At 42.8% G+C, this 18,134-nt stretch overlaps 2 protein-coding genes across 2 annotated transcripts; both read left to right on the forward strand.

Moving 5' to 3' along the window:
* The first annotated feature begins 3,998 nt into the window (after window positions 1–3,998).
* Window positions 3,999–16,304, forward strand: LOC147926527 (uncharacterized). Its single transcript, XM_087487974.1, has 3 exons — window positions 3,999–4,283; window positions 13,203–15,390; window positions 15,480–16,304. Exons 2-3 carry the CDS (start codon window positions 14,977–14,979, stop codon window positions 15,513–15,515), a joined length of 450 nt encoding a protein of 149 aa, XP_087344100.1. The 5' UTR covers window positions 3,999–4,283; window positions 13,203–14,976; the 3' UTR covers window positions 15,516–16,304.
* LOC147926528 (meiosis-specific protein ASY2-like) lies at window positions 7,867–10,240 on the forward strand. The gene is made up of 6 exons (XM_087487093.1): window positions 7,867–8,710; window positions 8,782–8,856; window positions 8,943–9,242; window positions 9,395–9,486; window positions 9,593–9,820; window positions 9,878–10,240. Exons 1-6 carry the CDS (start codon window positions 7,867–7,869, stop codon window positions 10,238–10,240), a joined length of 1,902 nt encoding a protein of 633 aa, XP_087343219.1.
* Window positions 16,305–18,134: the final 1,830 nt, after the last annotated feature.

Here is an 18,134-nt window from a genome sequence, read left to right on the forward strand (position 1 = left end):
AGTTCCATCATAATTTTTCAAAGAAAACTTGCAAGGAGATATCAAGCTCATTTGATAAAAAAAATCCTACGTAAAGATTTACTCTATATGAGAAGCTGATTGGGATCAATTTAGATGTGTCCACTGGAGTCACAAAGACTAAGGTGAAGTCTCTTGCGATTATGTCTATGTGGAAAGAACGGGTACATATTAAAGATGGTTCAAAAGTTGAATCTTGTTTAACATACACATGGAAGAATATAAGTCGATGAAGATAGTGTTTGACGGTTGGTTTGTGATTTATTCAAGCTTCTTCAGTCTATTTCTGAAATTTTTAGATTTTACCTGTTTTGGTGAAGACATTAAAAGGGGGATCAATCAAACTCAAAATAAGATGAGAATTTTGCAGAGATATAAGAGAATGTGTGGAGAATGGGCAAGTGAAAACTGAGCATGTTCGTAGAAGTGAGCAAAAGGTAGATATCTTGACTAAAGCGCTCGGAAGAAACGAGTTTAAAGAAATGAGGGATCTCATTGGCATGAGAGATTTAGAAGAAAAGAAGTTCAAGCTTAAGAGGGAGAATGTTGGCATATAAGCTTGAAGATAGCTTGAGGTACAAGCTATACTAATCCTACCGAGTTATGGGATTATGATTAATTCTATTTAGGAGTTATCTAAATATGTTAGTTTACCGGTTTAGAATAGGAAAATGGTTAACTCTAGGGTTGAGTAATTATTATAAATACCAAGAGAGCGTTAGTTGAAGAGGTGCACGTCTTAGGATATTCTTGAGAGATGTACACAAGGTGTGTGGCGTCGCCTCATCAATAAGATAGAAAGATCTGCTGATGGTATTCTTAAAGTTCTACATATAGTTAATGAATTCTGGACTTGGTTCCGGGGATGTAGATTATCTGAATTCCGTTAACAAAACTTGTGTCTTGTTTACTTTAATGCTCTTACATACACGAACTCGAACGTTCTCGTATTTTAACATATAGATCTAGCCTCATATATATGCTTTAAAATGGGCAGGATCAGATCTTGGCCTGATAGTTTGCGTTGCAGCACAAAATAGATTAATAGAATTTGGAGTCTAACCAAACTTGACAAGTTTTTCCAACCACAAATTGATGTGTCATGCTTACCTCAGCATAATTAACCAGCTCAAAATCTAATTGCGTTGTTTTTTTGTAAATTATCAGAGCTACTAACGTTCCTTGAATTTTGTGGTTATTATCTCAATCTCTATTTCCGTGTAATTCATACTTAATTATCGTACCTTAAACTATAGTCTTATTTATTTTGTTACGCAATATATTTTGATATTAATGTACATATATATATATACATGTCAACGTATATATGTGTTACGTAGGTCGTGCAAGCTCACAAGTCATAACACTTCTCTAATTTCATCATCATCATGGATTTAACCCAAAACCCTAATAATTTTATTAAACTTAATGTATAGATTTGCAAATATATATTCGAAATTCGAAATTTTTCCCAAATCGAAATCTTCTCCTGCCTAGAACATATATTCGAAATTTTTTTAGGGTTTTGGGTTAAATCCCCAAATCGGGAAAGAAGGAGGAAAAAAAAGTAAGAAAAAAGGAAGAAAGAAGAAACGACGTCGTTTTTACCAAAAGAAGTTATTCTTTTGTTTTTCAAAACGACGTCGTTTCATATGTGGCGTCCACATAAGCAGTTGTTGACGGTTTCTTAACACCGTTACAGATTATGTATGTAATAACACCTTTAACGAGTTGGGACAATGAATTTGAATTTTATTAAAATTAATGTATGGATTTGCACAATGTTAAACATGGTGTAGGAATCGAACATACCCCCTAAACTGGGGTATGAAATTTCCGATTTTCCAGCATCTTCCTATTATTAATTTGGAACTATATTTAGCAAAGTAACCTTTTATTTGTAAAATTTACATAATTAATCTTTTTTATTAGAATAAATATCAAAACTTATTATTTGTAATATCCAAAAAAACATACATAAAATAATTTTAAAAGAAAAATTAGTAACCTCATTTAAATATTTAATATACTTTTAACTTGCTAAAAAAATGTAAATTTTTGCGGATCATATTATGGAGCGGATTAGAATTTGCATTAATATAATTATATAGTTTTTGATGAGTTGATCTACTAAAATACACAAAATATTTTAGTATGATATCAAATGAGATAACGAAAAGTGTTACGCTTATCTCAGCAAAAATTGAAGCGTAAGGATTTCTAAAACCTAAAAAGAATATGGGGCATTCTCAAAAACTTTTTTTCCCGTCAAAAACTTTTTTTCCTGCCAAAAAATTTGAAATTTATACCTTATTAAAACATTATAAAAGCTTTTAAAAACCTTGTAAAAACATTTACAAGATGTTTAAAAACCTTTTAAAAACATTGTAAACACTTTTAAAAACCTTGTAAAAGTGTTTACAAGGTGTTCAAAAACATTTTAAAAACCTTTTAGAAGCGTTTACAAGGTGTTCAAAAACCTTTTAAAAAACTTATAAAAACCTTCTAAAAACGTTTACAAGGTATTTATAAGGCTTTTATAAGGTTTTTATAAGATGTTTAAAAGTGTTGTAAACGTTTACAATTTGAAATTTATACCTTATAAAAACATTGTAAAAGCTTTTAAAAACTTTGTAAAAGCGTTTACAAGATGTTTAAAAACCTTTTAAAAACATTGTAAACGCTTTTAAAAACCTTGTAAAAGCGTTTACAAGGTGTTCAAAAACATTTTAAAAACCTTCTAAAAGCGTTTACAAGGTGTTAAAAACCTTTTAAAAACCTTTTAAAACTCTTTTTAAGATCTTGTAAAAGCGTTGACAAGGTGTTTATAAGATTTTTATAAGGTTTCTACCTCATAAAACCTTTTAAAAACCTTGAAAAAATTTTTTGGCGGGAAATTTTTTTGTCGAAAATTTTTGTCAAATTTTTTTTGACAAAAAAACTTTTGGCGGGAGATTTTTTTTTGCGTGAAAATATGTCAGAAATTTTTTTGGTGAGAAAATTTTGTTTTTCTTTGTATTGAATAAAATATTTTTCATCTAAGGGTAAATGATAATTAAAAATTAAAGGAGGGCGAAAATAAAAGGGCATTTTTTAAAAGGATATATCAAAAGGGTATTTTTAACAAATTCTCAAATAATATATATATATATATATATATATATATATATATGACGAAAACACGTCGGGATTAATGTTGCAATTAGGGAAAACTTTAGGAAACTTTGTAAATCTTCAAACTTCAAAAACTCGCGTGTCTTCGTTTGTGATTACCTGTGTCGACCGACACCATCACTCACCTTCGGTTCCAACTTGATCGTCGCCTTGCTTGTTTTGCTCAAAAAATCATCCAATATGCTCCGTTATGCTTCCATCCATGCTAAATAGTTCCTAGTCCAACAAAGACTTCAAAAGACCTTAAAAAACAAATCAAAATATACTAAAAATATACTTATATCAGGGTAAAAAACCGTAAAAAACCATGATATATCAGTCTCGCAGCCTTCCTCTGTTATGTGCCTCAGCCTCCGTCGCTTTCCTCTCTCTGGCCACCATTGTTAACTTCTCTGCTGAAGTCGTCTTCTTGTGGTGGACCTTCAGCAATTTGGAGTCTCCTTCGGTGAATTCGGCCTATTTCATCCACAAGTCCTCAATGCTTCGTCTAATTGAATCTCTTTGTCTCTTGATATGGTGTTAATTTCGGTCAAGGTGCTTGCGTTGGACCCTGCTGCTTCGCGTGGAAACTTCTCCTCCGTCAGTTCTTGTCACGGTGCTCCGCCGTCAGATCTAGGTCAGAGTCATGTCTTCAGGAAGGTGTTTCTTTGTTGGGCCAGGCCCATCAGTCTCCTTGGACTATTTTTACCCTTTTCTTTTTGGGTCCTCCTAATAACAAGCCTTTTAGGAGTGTTTATTGGGCAAATCCTTTTCCCCTTTTCGTTCACCACCTACCGCGATGAACCTTCTTCTTCGGCCTCTTTGTTAAGCTCGGGTTCACTGGATATTTCTCTGGTCTTCTCACCGGATACTTCTCCGGTCTCTCCATTAGATACTTCTCTGATCTCTCTTTGTTTGCGTCAGAGCTAGGATCGTCTTGATTCGAATCTAGAACCACAACTTCTGGTTTAGATTCCGCCCATATCCGGTGAAGATTGGTTATCAGATACTTCGCTGACCTCTCCCTGCCTGCATTTGAGGCAAATCCAGATTGCTTCCTGCCGAGAACAACCTTTGTTGGTTCGTTCTTTGTTGTAATGTCACAATTTATGGTAATTATCTCCAATCCAGTTTATGATTATGTGTTTTTTGCGTGTTCTATCATGGACTTGCTCCTGATAGCTTGTTTCAACACTTCTCCTCGTGCCCTATCAAGCCTCGTCAAGCTTGTGTCTCTATGTTGAGTTTTTCCTGCTCTTGTGCTTTATTTGTCATGTTTGTTATTCCGGTCTGTCCGATTATCATCCATGTTTTTGAATTACAGAATTGGGTGCACAAAAAAAAAGATGTATTGAGGTAAATAGCAATTTTCCTGAAGAATTCGCCGTAGTATATTCATGCATTCATACAGAGCCGTTATGAAAAATATCATTTTTAACGCGTGCAACCATTAGAGAAAAAGAAACATTCATTTCTGGCATCAAATTTTGAAAATAAATAAGGGCATATATTTAGGGTCATATAGTTTATTTTTCACAAAATTATATAAATATGAAAAATAAGCTTATAAATTATTTTTACAACGTTAGAAATAAGATAAGGGCTCAATTTACAATCTAATTTTAACAATAGGCATTTAAGACAACACACTCCAAGGCTCTCTTCTCTTTCCTTGTTGTAGTTCGTCCTAGCCACCATTCCCAAATCGACAAAGGAGACTCTGCCCTCTGGCGCTGGTGTTGCTTTGGCTCGCCAGAGCTGGACTCTGTCTACTCTTTACAGCTCCTCTCCTCTTCTGTCTAATCCAATCTCACTTAAGTTTGTTTGTTTGTTAAAATCACATTTACGGTTTCAAATCCAGCATTACTTTTGTCATGTCCTGCCTCCTTTCGCTGCTCGCCTACTTTTGGAAATGTCTTTGGGCGTTTCCGCTTCTCAGTTAGAGTCGGGATCTGAGAGCTACTTGGCGAGTTTCCGGAGAATCTTTATCTCTCGATCCGCTGTCCACCTTCATTTAGCTAAGTCCTCAACTGCCTCTAACCTCTTGCTTTAGTCCTTTCTTTTTTTCGGAGCTCCCCCCTCACAGCTTATCCATCGATGTCATCTCCGTCCCTCTTGCCAACCCAAAGAACCACGCGAACCTGATGGTCTCAATTGGCGCGTTCATAGCCATTCCTTCCGACAGCCGCCGCCGTGATGCAAATCCTCGCGGAACGTTCTGCTTCTTCACCCAGCAGAGCAACATATACTTCTTCTGCTTTTCCCTGCCTGCATTAGATACTTCTCCGATAGGTCCTCTTTGCAGTCAGTCTAGAAGCACTGCTGTTGGTTCGGACTCTGCCCAAATTGGGCGGTGTTTGCTCATCAAAACCTCATCCGGCATCCATGTAGGTTTTTTTTCAGCCTGACTGTTTGGTTTTGCCAACTTGATTGCTCGAGTAATTACCCGATACACTTAACCGTGAGGCAAAATATGCGGGATCGAATCTACAAGAACCAATAGTACACTAAAGATTTTCGAGACTTGTAGATAGCTAAAGCGTACGAATGTTTGTTTGTTTGGTTCTCAAGTTTGTTAATAAAAATGCAAAGAAATAAAATCGATTGGCTTATAAAATTAAAACATTGTGTCATAGGGTATTTCAGAGATCAATGACTAATGAAAAAATGAAATATGGAATTCGATAATTGAAACATATCTTTTTGTGGTGTGAGAATGATGAAAGTGATGATGATGAATGATCAGGTGGAATGCAAGGGGTTTCAATTTCTCTGATGCAAGCAATCAGGATGTGAACACTAATTTAAGTCAAGCCAGATATGATTATGGATTTGAACTAACACCCTAATGACAATAATGAAATGCAGAATGTAAGACTACTAAGATAAGAGACTAAATGCAAAGTGAACAGTGTAAACAAACAGAAGTGATACTAACAAGAACAAGAACTACACTAATGCAAGACAAATAATGAAACAAGATTAAACTGGAATGAATGCAATGAAACAGAAATAAAACAGGAAAGAAGCAGAACATAAACAAGAACTCTGGAAGGAGCTCGAGCAAGCACTCGATCGTATGCTCGATCGAGTACATGGCCGAGTGACTTAATACGAAGAACATAACCAAACTCAACAATCAAAACAGAATGAAATGCAATGAAATCAATTAGGAAGCAGATAACAGTAGTCAATAGAGAAATCAATATACAAAGTAGGTCCTTGTAACAACCCGTCCCGTGGACCCCACTAGCCCCCCCCCCCCCTAGCTTGCCCTCATAGGCCCCAAGCTGGCCCTGCAGGGCATTGATCCTAACCCCTCACCGTGGAAAGAAACTATTCATCCAAATCCTCCAGTAGGTTATTGGTGTGCCACGCGTTCCTCGAACTCTGGTTCCCACCCTTTACCAACCTTCCCACAAGACAAGCTGTCACCAATTGAGCTGGATTTGGATATCCCTGCAGGGCCAGCTTGGGGTCCATTGGGATGGCTAGCGGGGGGCTAGCAGGGTCCACAGACGGTCCGTTGGAGCAGCTAGCGGTGGGCTAGTGGGTCCGCGGGACGGGTTGTCACAGTTCTAGAGATGGATTCATGGCCTGGAATCAAGCTATGACTACCTAAATTAATCAACAAACCTCAATCAACAATGAGCTATCTCTAGACAATGATCTTCTAATACTTGCTAATCCATTCTCATGATAATAACAATCAAGCTTAAACACTCCTAGACCTAGTTCTCACTAGCTAAGACATGCATAAACATGCATTAAATTCCAGATCATCTTATGTCAAAAATCACCTTAAACATCCAATCTCTCAGGTTAAGCATGATAATCTCAAGCATTAGCTTTATCTAACAACCTAAACATTGTGTAGAAACTGAGTTTCACACAATGAATTTGTTTGAAAGGGGAAAAAAATTCAATAACACTTTCTCTTTAAGAAATCGGATCAAAGTTAACAAGCTAAAGGAGATTGAAATCTCTTTGAAAACAAGTTAGGGTTTTTGGTATTAATTGATGGATGGATTACAATGAAGGGATTCTCCCTTATTTATAAGTTTTATTAGATTTACAGAATATATCCACTTTCCTAATCAACTCGGTTGTGATTTGGAAAGTTTCTTGTTTCTTGTCAGGTCGGCTTCTTGTTCCCGAGCTGGACTTCATAACGCTATTGGGCCTTCAACCAAAGACAAAATCCACCTCAAGCCAAACTTCTGGTTTAGAATACCGGTTTCCTTGCGGGTTTAGATCGGTATGTTGGGGTGCCAATTCCCGCACCAACAATTAGTCCCCCCCTCTAGTTCGGCGCATTCAGAAGTTAATTCGAATGCTCGGACTATAGGAAAAAAATATCCGATTGAAAACTCAAGGAAAAACAAAACTAATTACCTGGATCCCAGCGCCGCTTCATCAGCCGCTACTATTGCGACACGTGTCGGACGCGTCCTTTCAATCAGCTCGAAAGCCGAAACGTCGCATAGGTTGAGTAGGTCATTATGACTCCGCGTAGGGTTGCCGCCCACTCGCTTCTATAAATACTCGACTCCTCTCTTCATTTCCACTTTTCGCCAAACTGTTCGAAGGTAGTTCCTCTATTCTCTCTCTCCTTTCTGTATTTTATTTTATTTTTGCTTTTCGTGAACTCTCTTCCACACTCTTCGGCGATCTTGGATAACCAACACCTCGGCCATGGTCTCCTCGTCTAGTACTGAGAGCGATCCACTGATCCGCAAAAATTCCAAACAAAAATTTCCAAAGTCCATAAGATCGGACCGAGGCGAGCTGCTCAACAGATCTGAAGAAAATGCCGAATGTTCTTCAAGACCCATATCAGGCGAAACTCCTACCCTAGATATTCCTTCCCTAGTGTTCGAAGAAAACCGCGGGAGTCACGGCAACACTGCATCGGATTCCGATCTGCCCTCTAATAATCTGAACAAAGAGGAATCCCAGATCGCGTCAGACGGGATCATGATTGAGGATATACTTCCTTGCCTTGATCATCGAGATCGGATTGGTGGCAAAAAGACAGGTAGCAGTATTGAATCTGTTCGCACAATGTTGAATTCATGCGGCTTAAGAGATTGCAGTGTCTACATCATCATCCCCGGAGAGCACCAACGCCAATGGAGCCCACCCAAAGGATTTATCTGTTTATACGAGGGTTTCTTCTCCAAGTGCCGGTTATGGTTTCCTCTTCCTAGCCTGCTTACTCGGTACACCCATCGTCGCCAGATCCCGATATGCCAGCTCTCCCCTGGCAGTATTTGCAATTTTGTCGCCGCCCTCACTATTGCGGCCGAGGCTAGAATTTACATTAGAGTTGAGTGCTTCGAGCATTTAACAAATTTTAAAAACTCTCAAGGGAGTCCCTTATGGATGGTTAATATAAAGCCGGCACATAACTTTCTCCCTTGTGAGAAAGTCAGTAACTTCAAGAAGTGGACAGCTCGCTACTTCTTTGTCCAAGTTGACGATCATTCTTTTGAAAACCTGAGATGCGGTTGGCGAAGAGTGTGGAACAGCTCGCCCGGTATCATCTCATTCCTTGTTTTATCAAATCGGACATTTGTTTTCTGATCTTAATTTCCCTTGATTTTGCAGCTCGCCCCACTTCAGCTCGATCATTAGCTCCTGAATTCCAACTTGTCAGGGACACACTCTTTGCAGGAATCGACTGTAGCTGGGATTGTATTACCCGGCGTCGCGTCGAAAAAGCTATGGGCAAGGCGAAAACCAAATTTCGAATTTTACTTGTGAGTTAGGTCAAACGTCAACGATCCCAGCGACCACAATTGTTGAAGCTGGTATGCTCCGATCCATTAATCCGAACAACGAGCCTATCATTGATCTAGACCAAGATAAAACGGGAAACGAGTTCATTGACATTGAAAACTTTGATGATAGCCAGATCGCCCTTAATCCGGGCCATGAAAATACAGCTCCCAATGATTCACTTCAACCTCCACCGGTCGAATCCATTATCCCTGAGCAGTCCACCCCTGAACCAAGCAGCGGTGCCAGAAAGAAGAAGGCGAGGAAGGAAAGCAAGGACAAAGGCAAAGGTAAAACCTCCGACCAAGAAACAACCCGAAAACATTCCGCGGAAGAAGCCTGACTCGAATCCTATGACCGCTTTCGAGTCGTACGAGAGAATGACCAATCGGACCAATTCGCCTTTGATTACTTTGGGGACGGCCCTCTCGTTTGTAACAAGGCAGCTGCTGGGGAACTCTGCAGGCATCTGAAGGTGTCTTCAGTCATGTTGCCGCTGGCCGACAAACTGAATTTCCGGAACAATTCCTTAAGGTTGCCCAGTCCGCTCTTTAGGTTTAATTCACACCCTCCTTCGTCTGAACTCACGACTTCATGTCATTTTCCTACTTCCCTCCATCTTACTTTGTTTAACATGTAGACCGCCGTTTTCGTCAGTGCGCTCACCCTTATGTGTGATAGGCAAGTTAAATCAATGGCGTCCTCGGAGTTCAATTTCGACAAGATAAAGGAATGCCTAGAAAACCTCAAGGCAGCGGACAGGTTGAAGGAAGGTAGAATCAAGGAACTGGAGGGCATGCTTGCAAACAGGGAAGAACGCGGCAAGCATTTGGAAGCGAAAAGTTCCGAGCTGGAATCGCGAGGGAAAGTTTTGGAGGAGGAGAAGTCCGAGCCGAAAAAGTAACTCGATGATCTGGGAGCAAAGTTCGAGTCAGAAGTGAGCCGACTACGCCTAGACCGACAAGCCAAAGTCGAGGGGACCGCGAAGAAAGCGCAACGTCGTCTTGACAAGGTAAAGGCTTATCTGGTCGAACAGGAGAATGTAGCTCGCCCGAAAGAGGATATTCTCAATCAAGCGCCCAAAGATACTGTGGAGTACCTCTTGAAGAGTGGTGCGTTTATTCCTGACAACCTGATTGCTGAGATCAAGGAGAGGCGAGAGAAAGCATTGGACGAAGGTGAGGCGCTGGACATCATAAAGCTGGGAGAAGGAGATCTCACCATGTCTCCAGACCAGCTTGGCTTCGGACTTCTTCACCCCGGAACCACAGCTCCAAACTCCGTTTGAGACCAGCACGGTTCCATCGTCAAGATCTTCCAAGCCGATCTGTCCAACCCTTCAGGATTCTAACCGTTGTTTCTTGGTTGCAATTTTAATAAACTTTTTCTTTTTCTATTTTCCTCTTTTGTTTAAGAATTTGTGATGACATTGCCCGTTTTGTGGCCGGTTTCTCGGTAATTTTATCTTCTTGGAAAATTCCCTTTTGTGCTTGCATAGAATATCTCCTTTTGTTCAAAGATGAAAATGGCAGTTTTCCAATTTCACAATTGGAAAACATTCCTCTAGGACCAGTATTTATTGCAAACACAATTTGTCCAAACGTCACTACCCTTAATAGATCGGACTATGAAGAGGTCGGAGCACTGAACGTCACTAGCCTTATCAGGGGAGTCCTTTCCTTTTCTCTTAAGGCTTTACTATTCCCCTTTGATCCCGGTAAGATTAAAACCGCGAATGAACTTGTGATGCAACTGATTAGGGAATTCTTTTGTTGATCTAGGTGTTAGGCAAAGCTTTGAGGTCAAAACTTTTATAAGAGGGAGGAAATGATGTGATTAGGGGATCGGTCCCTGACCGAGGCAACCAAGGCGCAAGACCAAGCCACATCGGAGATGGCCTAGGCGCAGGCAACATTCGCGGCCAAGGCACCAGCGATCCTCACGGGAGCCACAATACGACCAAGGGAGCTCCATCAAGTCAACCAAACCAGGAATCAACAAGGAGGAGCAAAACAAAGACACCTATTGGGTATTTCAAGACCAAACTCCAACATATACACAAGGGCCCAAGGTTAGCATCACCACTAAGGAGTATTGAGTCGCGACAACTTTGGGAAGCCAGATTCGCGAGTCTTCACCACCACGCTAGTGTGAAGACACCCCTAAGCCATTAGAAGGAGCTGTAGTCTTTTCCCTACTTTGGGTTTGTCCCAATGGGTTTACCAAAGAGGTTTTAACGAGGTAGCAAACTCTAGTGCATCTCCACTTCGATCCCACTTGGCTCATGACTTGGAAACACTTATTGACATGCTTGGGAGCCAAGGAAGTGAAGATTCTATCACCACGCCTCAACCAATGACGTGGCGACCCTATCCCCCTTCCTTTCATTTTGAATTGCTTCTTGAACCTTCTTGACCGTTAGATTGTTCCTTGCTTTTGTTTTACTTTTTCTTTTTCTTTTAGGCTAGGTGTATGGTGTAGATTAAGGCCACGTTTTCTAGGGTTGGGTGTTCCCTTGTGTAAGCCTCCCTATAAACGCCTAAACCTTTATTGTAGAACTTAGACTTGTATGAAAATAAAACTTTTCCTCAAGAGTGATTCTTGAACTTGTCTCCATCCTTTCATTAGTCAATCTGGGACTGTCTAAGGGAAAGAACCCTAGCAAGCCTTGAACCAGGTTCATGGCTTGTTAGTGACCGTATTAAGAGAAGAGCCAGCCCTCTTGTGTTGTCGCATCAAACCACCTATATTCCATCTTTCATCTCACTCGTTCCATCGTCACAACCTTGAGATCTCTTCCTCAAGCTCTTGAGTCTATCCTCAAACCATCTTCGCAGTTCTCGAGTTCTTTGCCATCAGTCCTCGAGTCTTCCATCGCTCCATCTCACAACGCTTCCACCATCGCTCCCCACCGAGTCCTGCCAATAGCCGCATCCGCTTCACTCAGCCGCATCCGTACGATCCGACACGGCTTCACATCCAAGCTCGTACACAGCTCGTTGGAGCCGCACCGTTTTACATTTCTATCGTTTGAATCCTCCCTGGATTCGAACCCTTGAAGCTTGGCCGAGGAAAGTCCCACCAATCTTAACTTGACCGAAGTTGCATCCTTCCACCATTCCGCATCCGCGTCCGTAGGTTACATCAGCTTGGTATCAAAGCTCTAAAAGCTCCTGACTTCAAAGGTTGTGTCTTTCTAATCCACAAACTCATCTCTTTTGGTCAAGTTTGGATCTTGAGCTTTTTCGTTAGTCTTGTTAATTTCTTTTTGTGTCGCTTGTGTAGTTTGTTCTTTTGGTTTAAATTTGGTGTTGAGTTGTGTTGTTAGTAGGGTCGTTTATTGTCGTTTGCTTTAGGTTGTTAGTTTCCTGTTCGTTCTAGTTTGTTCTTGCTGTTCTTGTTGTGTTCTTGGTTTGTTTTGTCTAGATCTTTTAAAGGTTGAGTTGCTTTTTTTGTTGTTGTTTATAGGGTGCTAGATTCTTTGTGCTTTGCTTTTTGTTGCTCTTTTGTGTTTTTACTTTCTCGTTTGGTAAATATAAAAGGTGAAAGACATTTGGTTACTACCACTTGTTCCTTTCTCTTAAAAATTTCAGCCAAGTGTTTGAAATTCAAACTGGTCAAAGCCGTGTTGAATTTTTGTGTGGTCTAGGAATAGTTTCTTTTTGTGTGTTGAGAGAGTAGCCACCTCTAAAGTGCTTTTGGTCAGGACCATCATTTGTGGACGTGGATAGCTCCCTATGCACCTTGTGGTCCATGGGTGAGTTGTCACCTTGGCTTTTAGCAACTTTGTTATCCAACCGTCGGATACTTTTTGGTTTTGGCTTTGATAGATTAGGACGTTCGTCTTTCTCTTGCTTAGAGTCTCGATATTTTAGGTTGATTGTTAGACTCTTATGCATCATATTGTTTAGTTTGTCCCATTTTGTCAATTGGTTTAATTTGTTGCATGTGTGGTTTTGTTCATCATTTCTCTAGGTTGTTAGCACGCTGCTTGTTCATCCTTCTTGCATTATTGTCATCTTTGTTTGCTTTTAGATTGAATTTTGCTAGAATTTTGTTTAGGATTGGTGTTTTCTTTTTGGCCATAAAGCAATTTTTGTCTCTTTGTGCTTTTGCTTTTTTGCTTTTGTTAGCCATATCTTTGATTCTTGTGTGCTGTCATCAATCATTGGTGACAACACAAAAATCTCTTGTGTGGTCCTATTGAACGCTGTTTCTCACGCATTTTTGTGTTTGTCTTTGTTTGCGAGGTTTAATTTCAAAACCGAAGCCGCGTCACCAACGACCGTACGGACCAAGCTGCGTCAACAACCGAGAATCAACTTTGGGTCGTGTAGCCGCATCAGCGAGTCAACCTCCAACCACCGTTGGCCGTTCGTCCCATCCGCCTTATCACCATCAGCCCGTACGATTAAGCCGACCATACCGCCGACGACTTCCTACAGCCATCCGTACCATTGACTACACGTTGTTCCAAGACCGTTTCCAAGATCTCAAACAATGTGCAACGCTTGATCCTACATTGATCTAGCATGGAGTTTGATGGAAACGAATCTAAGGTGGGATCGAGGTGTGATGAATATCTTGGCCTGGAACCGGAGCAAGAAGCCACCGGATATGAACATTGGTACGAAGAAGACTACGGCGAGGAGTCAGATCAAGAAGAACTCGAACGTGGATCGCCAGGCTGTTATTGGCCGTCGATGTCACGAGTTCCTTGCGTTGGTGAGCCAAGGGGGACACTTTATGAAGACTCCGATAGTGAAGACTGGGGTTCGTGCTACAAGGATCTAAGGCACCAGACTGCGAAGAAAGTGGAGCCAACTCCCAAACCATCCAGCACGGCGGACGCTCTGATCTCTCTCCAACACGCGCTTCAAAACATCAACGATAGGCTCGACCGGTGTGAATCGACATCAACTCGTGAACAGGTCAAGAGAAGCCCGAGTGTCCACCAAGTCTTCATCCGAGGCATCCCTACCTGGTCTCCAAGTATGCCCACTTGGAAATAGACTTCACGGTGCCAGTACTATGAACCACTGCCTACGCCGGCCCCGCGACCAAGGCGCCATTTGGCCTACGTTGAGCGACCAAGCAAGACGTATGTGCGCCCAATCCAGAGCCGTGAACTGACAACACTGCACCAGGAACCAGCTCGGTAAGTAATCAATGCCGCGACCATAACAAGCTTGAGTATATCACGGACTTATGCGTCCCCAGCTCAGGGCCGTGAACCATTCCCTATGCCAGCTCCGCGAACAAGTCGTGACTCGGCCAAAGTTGAAGGGTCAAGGACTTGTGCACCTCCTGTTCAGCACCGAAAGCTGCCCACGCTGCACAGGGAACCGGTCCAAATAAGAGTTCGTGCCAAGGACAAACCAAGCCCGGTAGTGTCAATAGCGAGTAACAGGCCGTGCACCAAGCTAGCTGAGGACGCCTCACCGACGAAGCAATCGGAGCATGAGTCGGATTATAGAGAGCACGTCTATGGGGCATGTGGATTCGTAAAGACGCCAGCCATACCTCTCGATCACCAATCTCATACATTCGGAGGAGCTAGTATCGATCATCACGCGGACCAAGATCAAGTCGTCACCGTCTCCGATCAAGACCGGCTTGATGCTCAGCCGCCATACTCGAAGTAGGATGTGGTGCAAGAGTCTCCTTTCGTAATGCGTGACCATTCTCTGAGCGAGGCCAATAAGAAGTCAGGCTGCATGTTCAATTCCACAACCGGCGAAAGCTTGTTCAAACAATTTGAGCCAATAAAGACGGCCATTGACGGGATTATCCATTCATTCTCGTTCGTGACTACGTCAAAGACGCGACTAGAACGAGAACCAGGCCGAGAAGTGGAAGTCTATGGAGCTGGAGAGGTTGTAGAAAGGCCAGCCAGGCTGCCTGACCACCAAGCTTGCGTATTCGAAGAAACAAGACCTGACCTAAGCGCAGACCAAGGTCAAGGCGCGACAGCTCTCGATCAAGTCCGAGTCAATTCACGACCACCGCTTCCCAGAGCCGACCATGGTACGTGATTCCACAACCAACACGCGTACCAAGCAATTAGGTGAGGCCAGAGAAGAGTCTTCCCACGCAATCGAAGTCATATACGGAGTTCCCTTAATAATGGGAATTTTCAAGCTCAAGGAACCATTGAAGACAGCCATTGATGGGATTGTCCATTCGGTCATGTTCATGATCATGTCAAGGAGTAGACTCCAGATGGGAGATGTTCACACTGCGCCATTACTCTCCACTCTTAGCGCCAAGGCTGTTATCACGCAAAGACCTATGGCGATGCATTTGCCCAGCCTTGTCGCGGTTCGGACCATCGTGTGGCATCCTGGAGAACGTCAACAACCAACCGTGGACTATGAAGAGGTCGGAGCACCAAACGTCACTAGCCTTATCAGGGGAGTCCTTTCCTTTTCTCTTAAGGTTTTACTATTCCCCTTTGATCCCGGTAAGATTAAAACCGCAAATGAACTTGTGATGCTACTAATTTGGGGATTCTTTTGTTGATCCAGGTGTTAGGCAAAGTTTTGAGGTCAAAACTTTTATAAGAGGGAGAAAATGATGTGGTCACGGGATCGGCCCCTGACCGAGGCGACCAAGGCGCAAGACCAAGCCACATCGAATATGGCCGAGGCGCAGGCAACATTCGCGGCCAAGGCACCAGCGACCCTCCCGGGAGCCACAATACGACCAAGGGAGCTCCATCAAGTCAACCAAACCAGGAATATACAAGGAGGAGCAAAACAAAGACACCTATTGGGTATTTCAAGACCATGCTCCAACATACACACATGGGCCCAAGATTAGCATCACCACTAAGGAGCATTGAGTCGCGACCACTTTGGGAAGCCAGATTCGCGAGTCTTCCCCACCACGCTAGTGTGAAGACACTCCTGAGCCATTAGAAGGAGCTGTACTCTTTTTCCTACTTCGGGTTTGTCCCAATGGGTTTACCAAAGAGGTTTTAACGAGGCAGCAAACTCTAGTGCATTTCCACTTTGATCCCACTTGGCTCATGACTTGGAAACACTTATTGACATGCTTGGGAGCCAAGGAAGTGAAAATTCTATCACCACGCCTCAACCAATGACGTGGCGACCCTATCCCCCTTCCTTTCATTTTGAATTGCTTCTTAAACCTTCTTGACCGTTAGATTGTTCCTTGCTTTTGTTTTACTTTTGCTTTTGCTATTAGCCTAAGTGTATGGTGTAGATTAAGGCCACGTTTTATAGGGTTGGGTGTTCCCTTGTGTAAGCCTCCCTATAAAGGCCTAAACCTTCATTGTAGAACTTAGACTTGTATGAAAATAAAACTTTTCCTCAAGAGAGATTCTTGAACTTGTCTCCATCCTTTCCTTAGTCAATCTGGGCTTGTCTAAGGGAAAGAACCCTAGCAAGCCTTGAACCTGGTTCATGGCTTGTTAGTGACCGTATCAAGAGAAGAGCCAGCCCTCTTGTGTCGTCGCATCAAACCACCTCTATTCCATCTTTCATCTCACTCGTTCCATCGTCACAACCTTGACATCTCTTCCACAAGCTCTTGAGTCTATCCTCAAACCACCTTCGCAGTTCTCGAGTTCTTTGCCATCAGTCCTCGAGTCTTCCATCGCTCCATCTCACAACGCTTCCACCATCGCTCCCCACCGAGTCCTGCCGATAGCCGCATCTGCTTCACTTAGCCGCATCCGTACGATCCGATACGGCTTCACTTCCGATCTCGTAAACAGCTCGTTGGAACCGCACCGTTTCACGTTTCTGTCGTTTGAATCCTCCCTGGATTCGAACCCTTGAAGCTTGACCGAGGAAAGTCCCACCAATCTCAACTTGACCGAAGTTGCATCCTTCCACCATTCCGCATCCGCGTCCGCGGGTCACATCAAACATAGTGCGGCGAAGCGTTGGCACTTCGGCCTCGGCTGGAGCCAATGCCTCAATGCCATAAGCTAACGAGAAAGGAGAATGTCCCTTAGCTCGCCGCGGGGTAGTTCGGTAGGACCACAGCATGCCACTTGCTTAGAAAACGTCGGGTGATGAGCGAAGTGAACTATGTCCCATTATCGGTGAGGATCTCGTATGGGAGCCCGTGGCGACAAATGATGTTCTTCCAAATGAAGTTGGTGACATCCAACGATTGTACCTTGTGAAATGATTCGACTTCTACCCTCTTGGTGAAATAATCAGTCAAGACCAAAAGAAAACGCTTTGACTTTGACGGAGGCAATGGTCCGACGAGGTCCATTGCCCAGCGCATGAAGGGGTATGCTGCCGTGACCATGTTTAACAGTTCGGGAGGAGCATGTTTCATCGGTCCATGACGTTGACAAGCTTCACATTTCGCCGAGTACGCCTCGCAGTCAGCGACCATGGTCGGCCAATAATGGCCTTCCTTCTTGATTTTAAACGCGAGTGCACGTCCTCCGGAATGATTGCCACCGTCACCTTTATGGACTTCTGTCATTATCCGTTCTGCCATTTCTTGATCGACACAGGTGAGTAAGACTCTAGACGAACTGCGTCGGAAAAGGCTATCCCTTAGCATGACGTAACGCGCATATCATACTTTTAACCGTCGAGCTTGCCAGCTATCTACAGGGACTTTGCCGTCCGCGATGTACATTTTAATCTCGAGCTGCCAATCTACTGGAAGCTGCGTTACATTAGCCGGTCCTTGAACTGTTCCATCGACTTCCATTGGTTCCGCGTCGTCATGGATAGCGAAAGTCAGATCGGCATGATCGATGCTAGGCGCATCGATGCATTCGATCGGGATCGTTCGTCGCAAGCCAGGATCAGAACAATTTTCTAGGGCGGCGAGAGCGTCTGCCGATGCGTTTTCGCTCCTCCAAACTTTAATTGATTCGTACGAGGCGAACTACACCGAAGGAGTTCAGAGTATATAGCAATATGCCCCCATATGCTCGTTTCTAGCGTCCTATTCTCCGTTGTTCGACGCCTTGAAGCTGAGTTTCAAAGCCTGCTCAAGGACCTCACCAATTGGCGATCGGAGAATAATCCCAACGCTGGATCCTTGATTGGAGGAAGAGCCATCGACGAACAACGTCCAATGTTCCTCCTTAGGTACGGTTTCTTCGAGTTCAGGAGATAGCTCCATGATAAAGTTTGCTAGGACCTGTGATTTTAGGCTCGGGCGAGAAGGAAATTCGATAT

This window comes from Camelina sativa, chromosome 15 (assembly GCF_030686135.1).
Source record: "Camelina sativa cultivar CO46 ecotype springtype chromosome 15, ASM3068613v1".
Taxonomy (NCBI): Eukaryota; Viridiplantae; Streptophyta; class Magnoliopsida; order Brassicales; family Brassicaceae; genus Camelina; species Camelina sativa.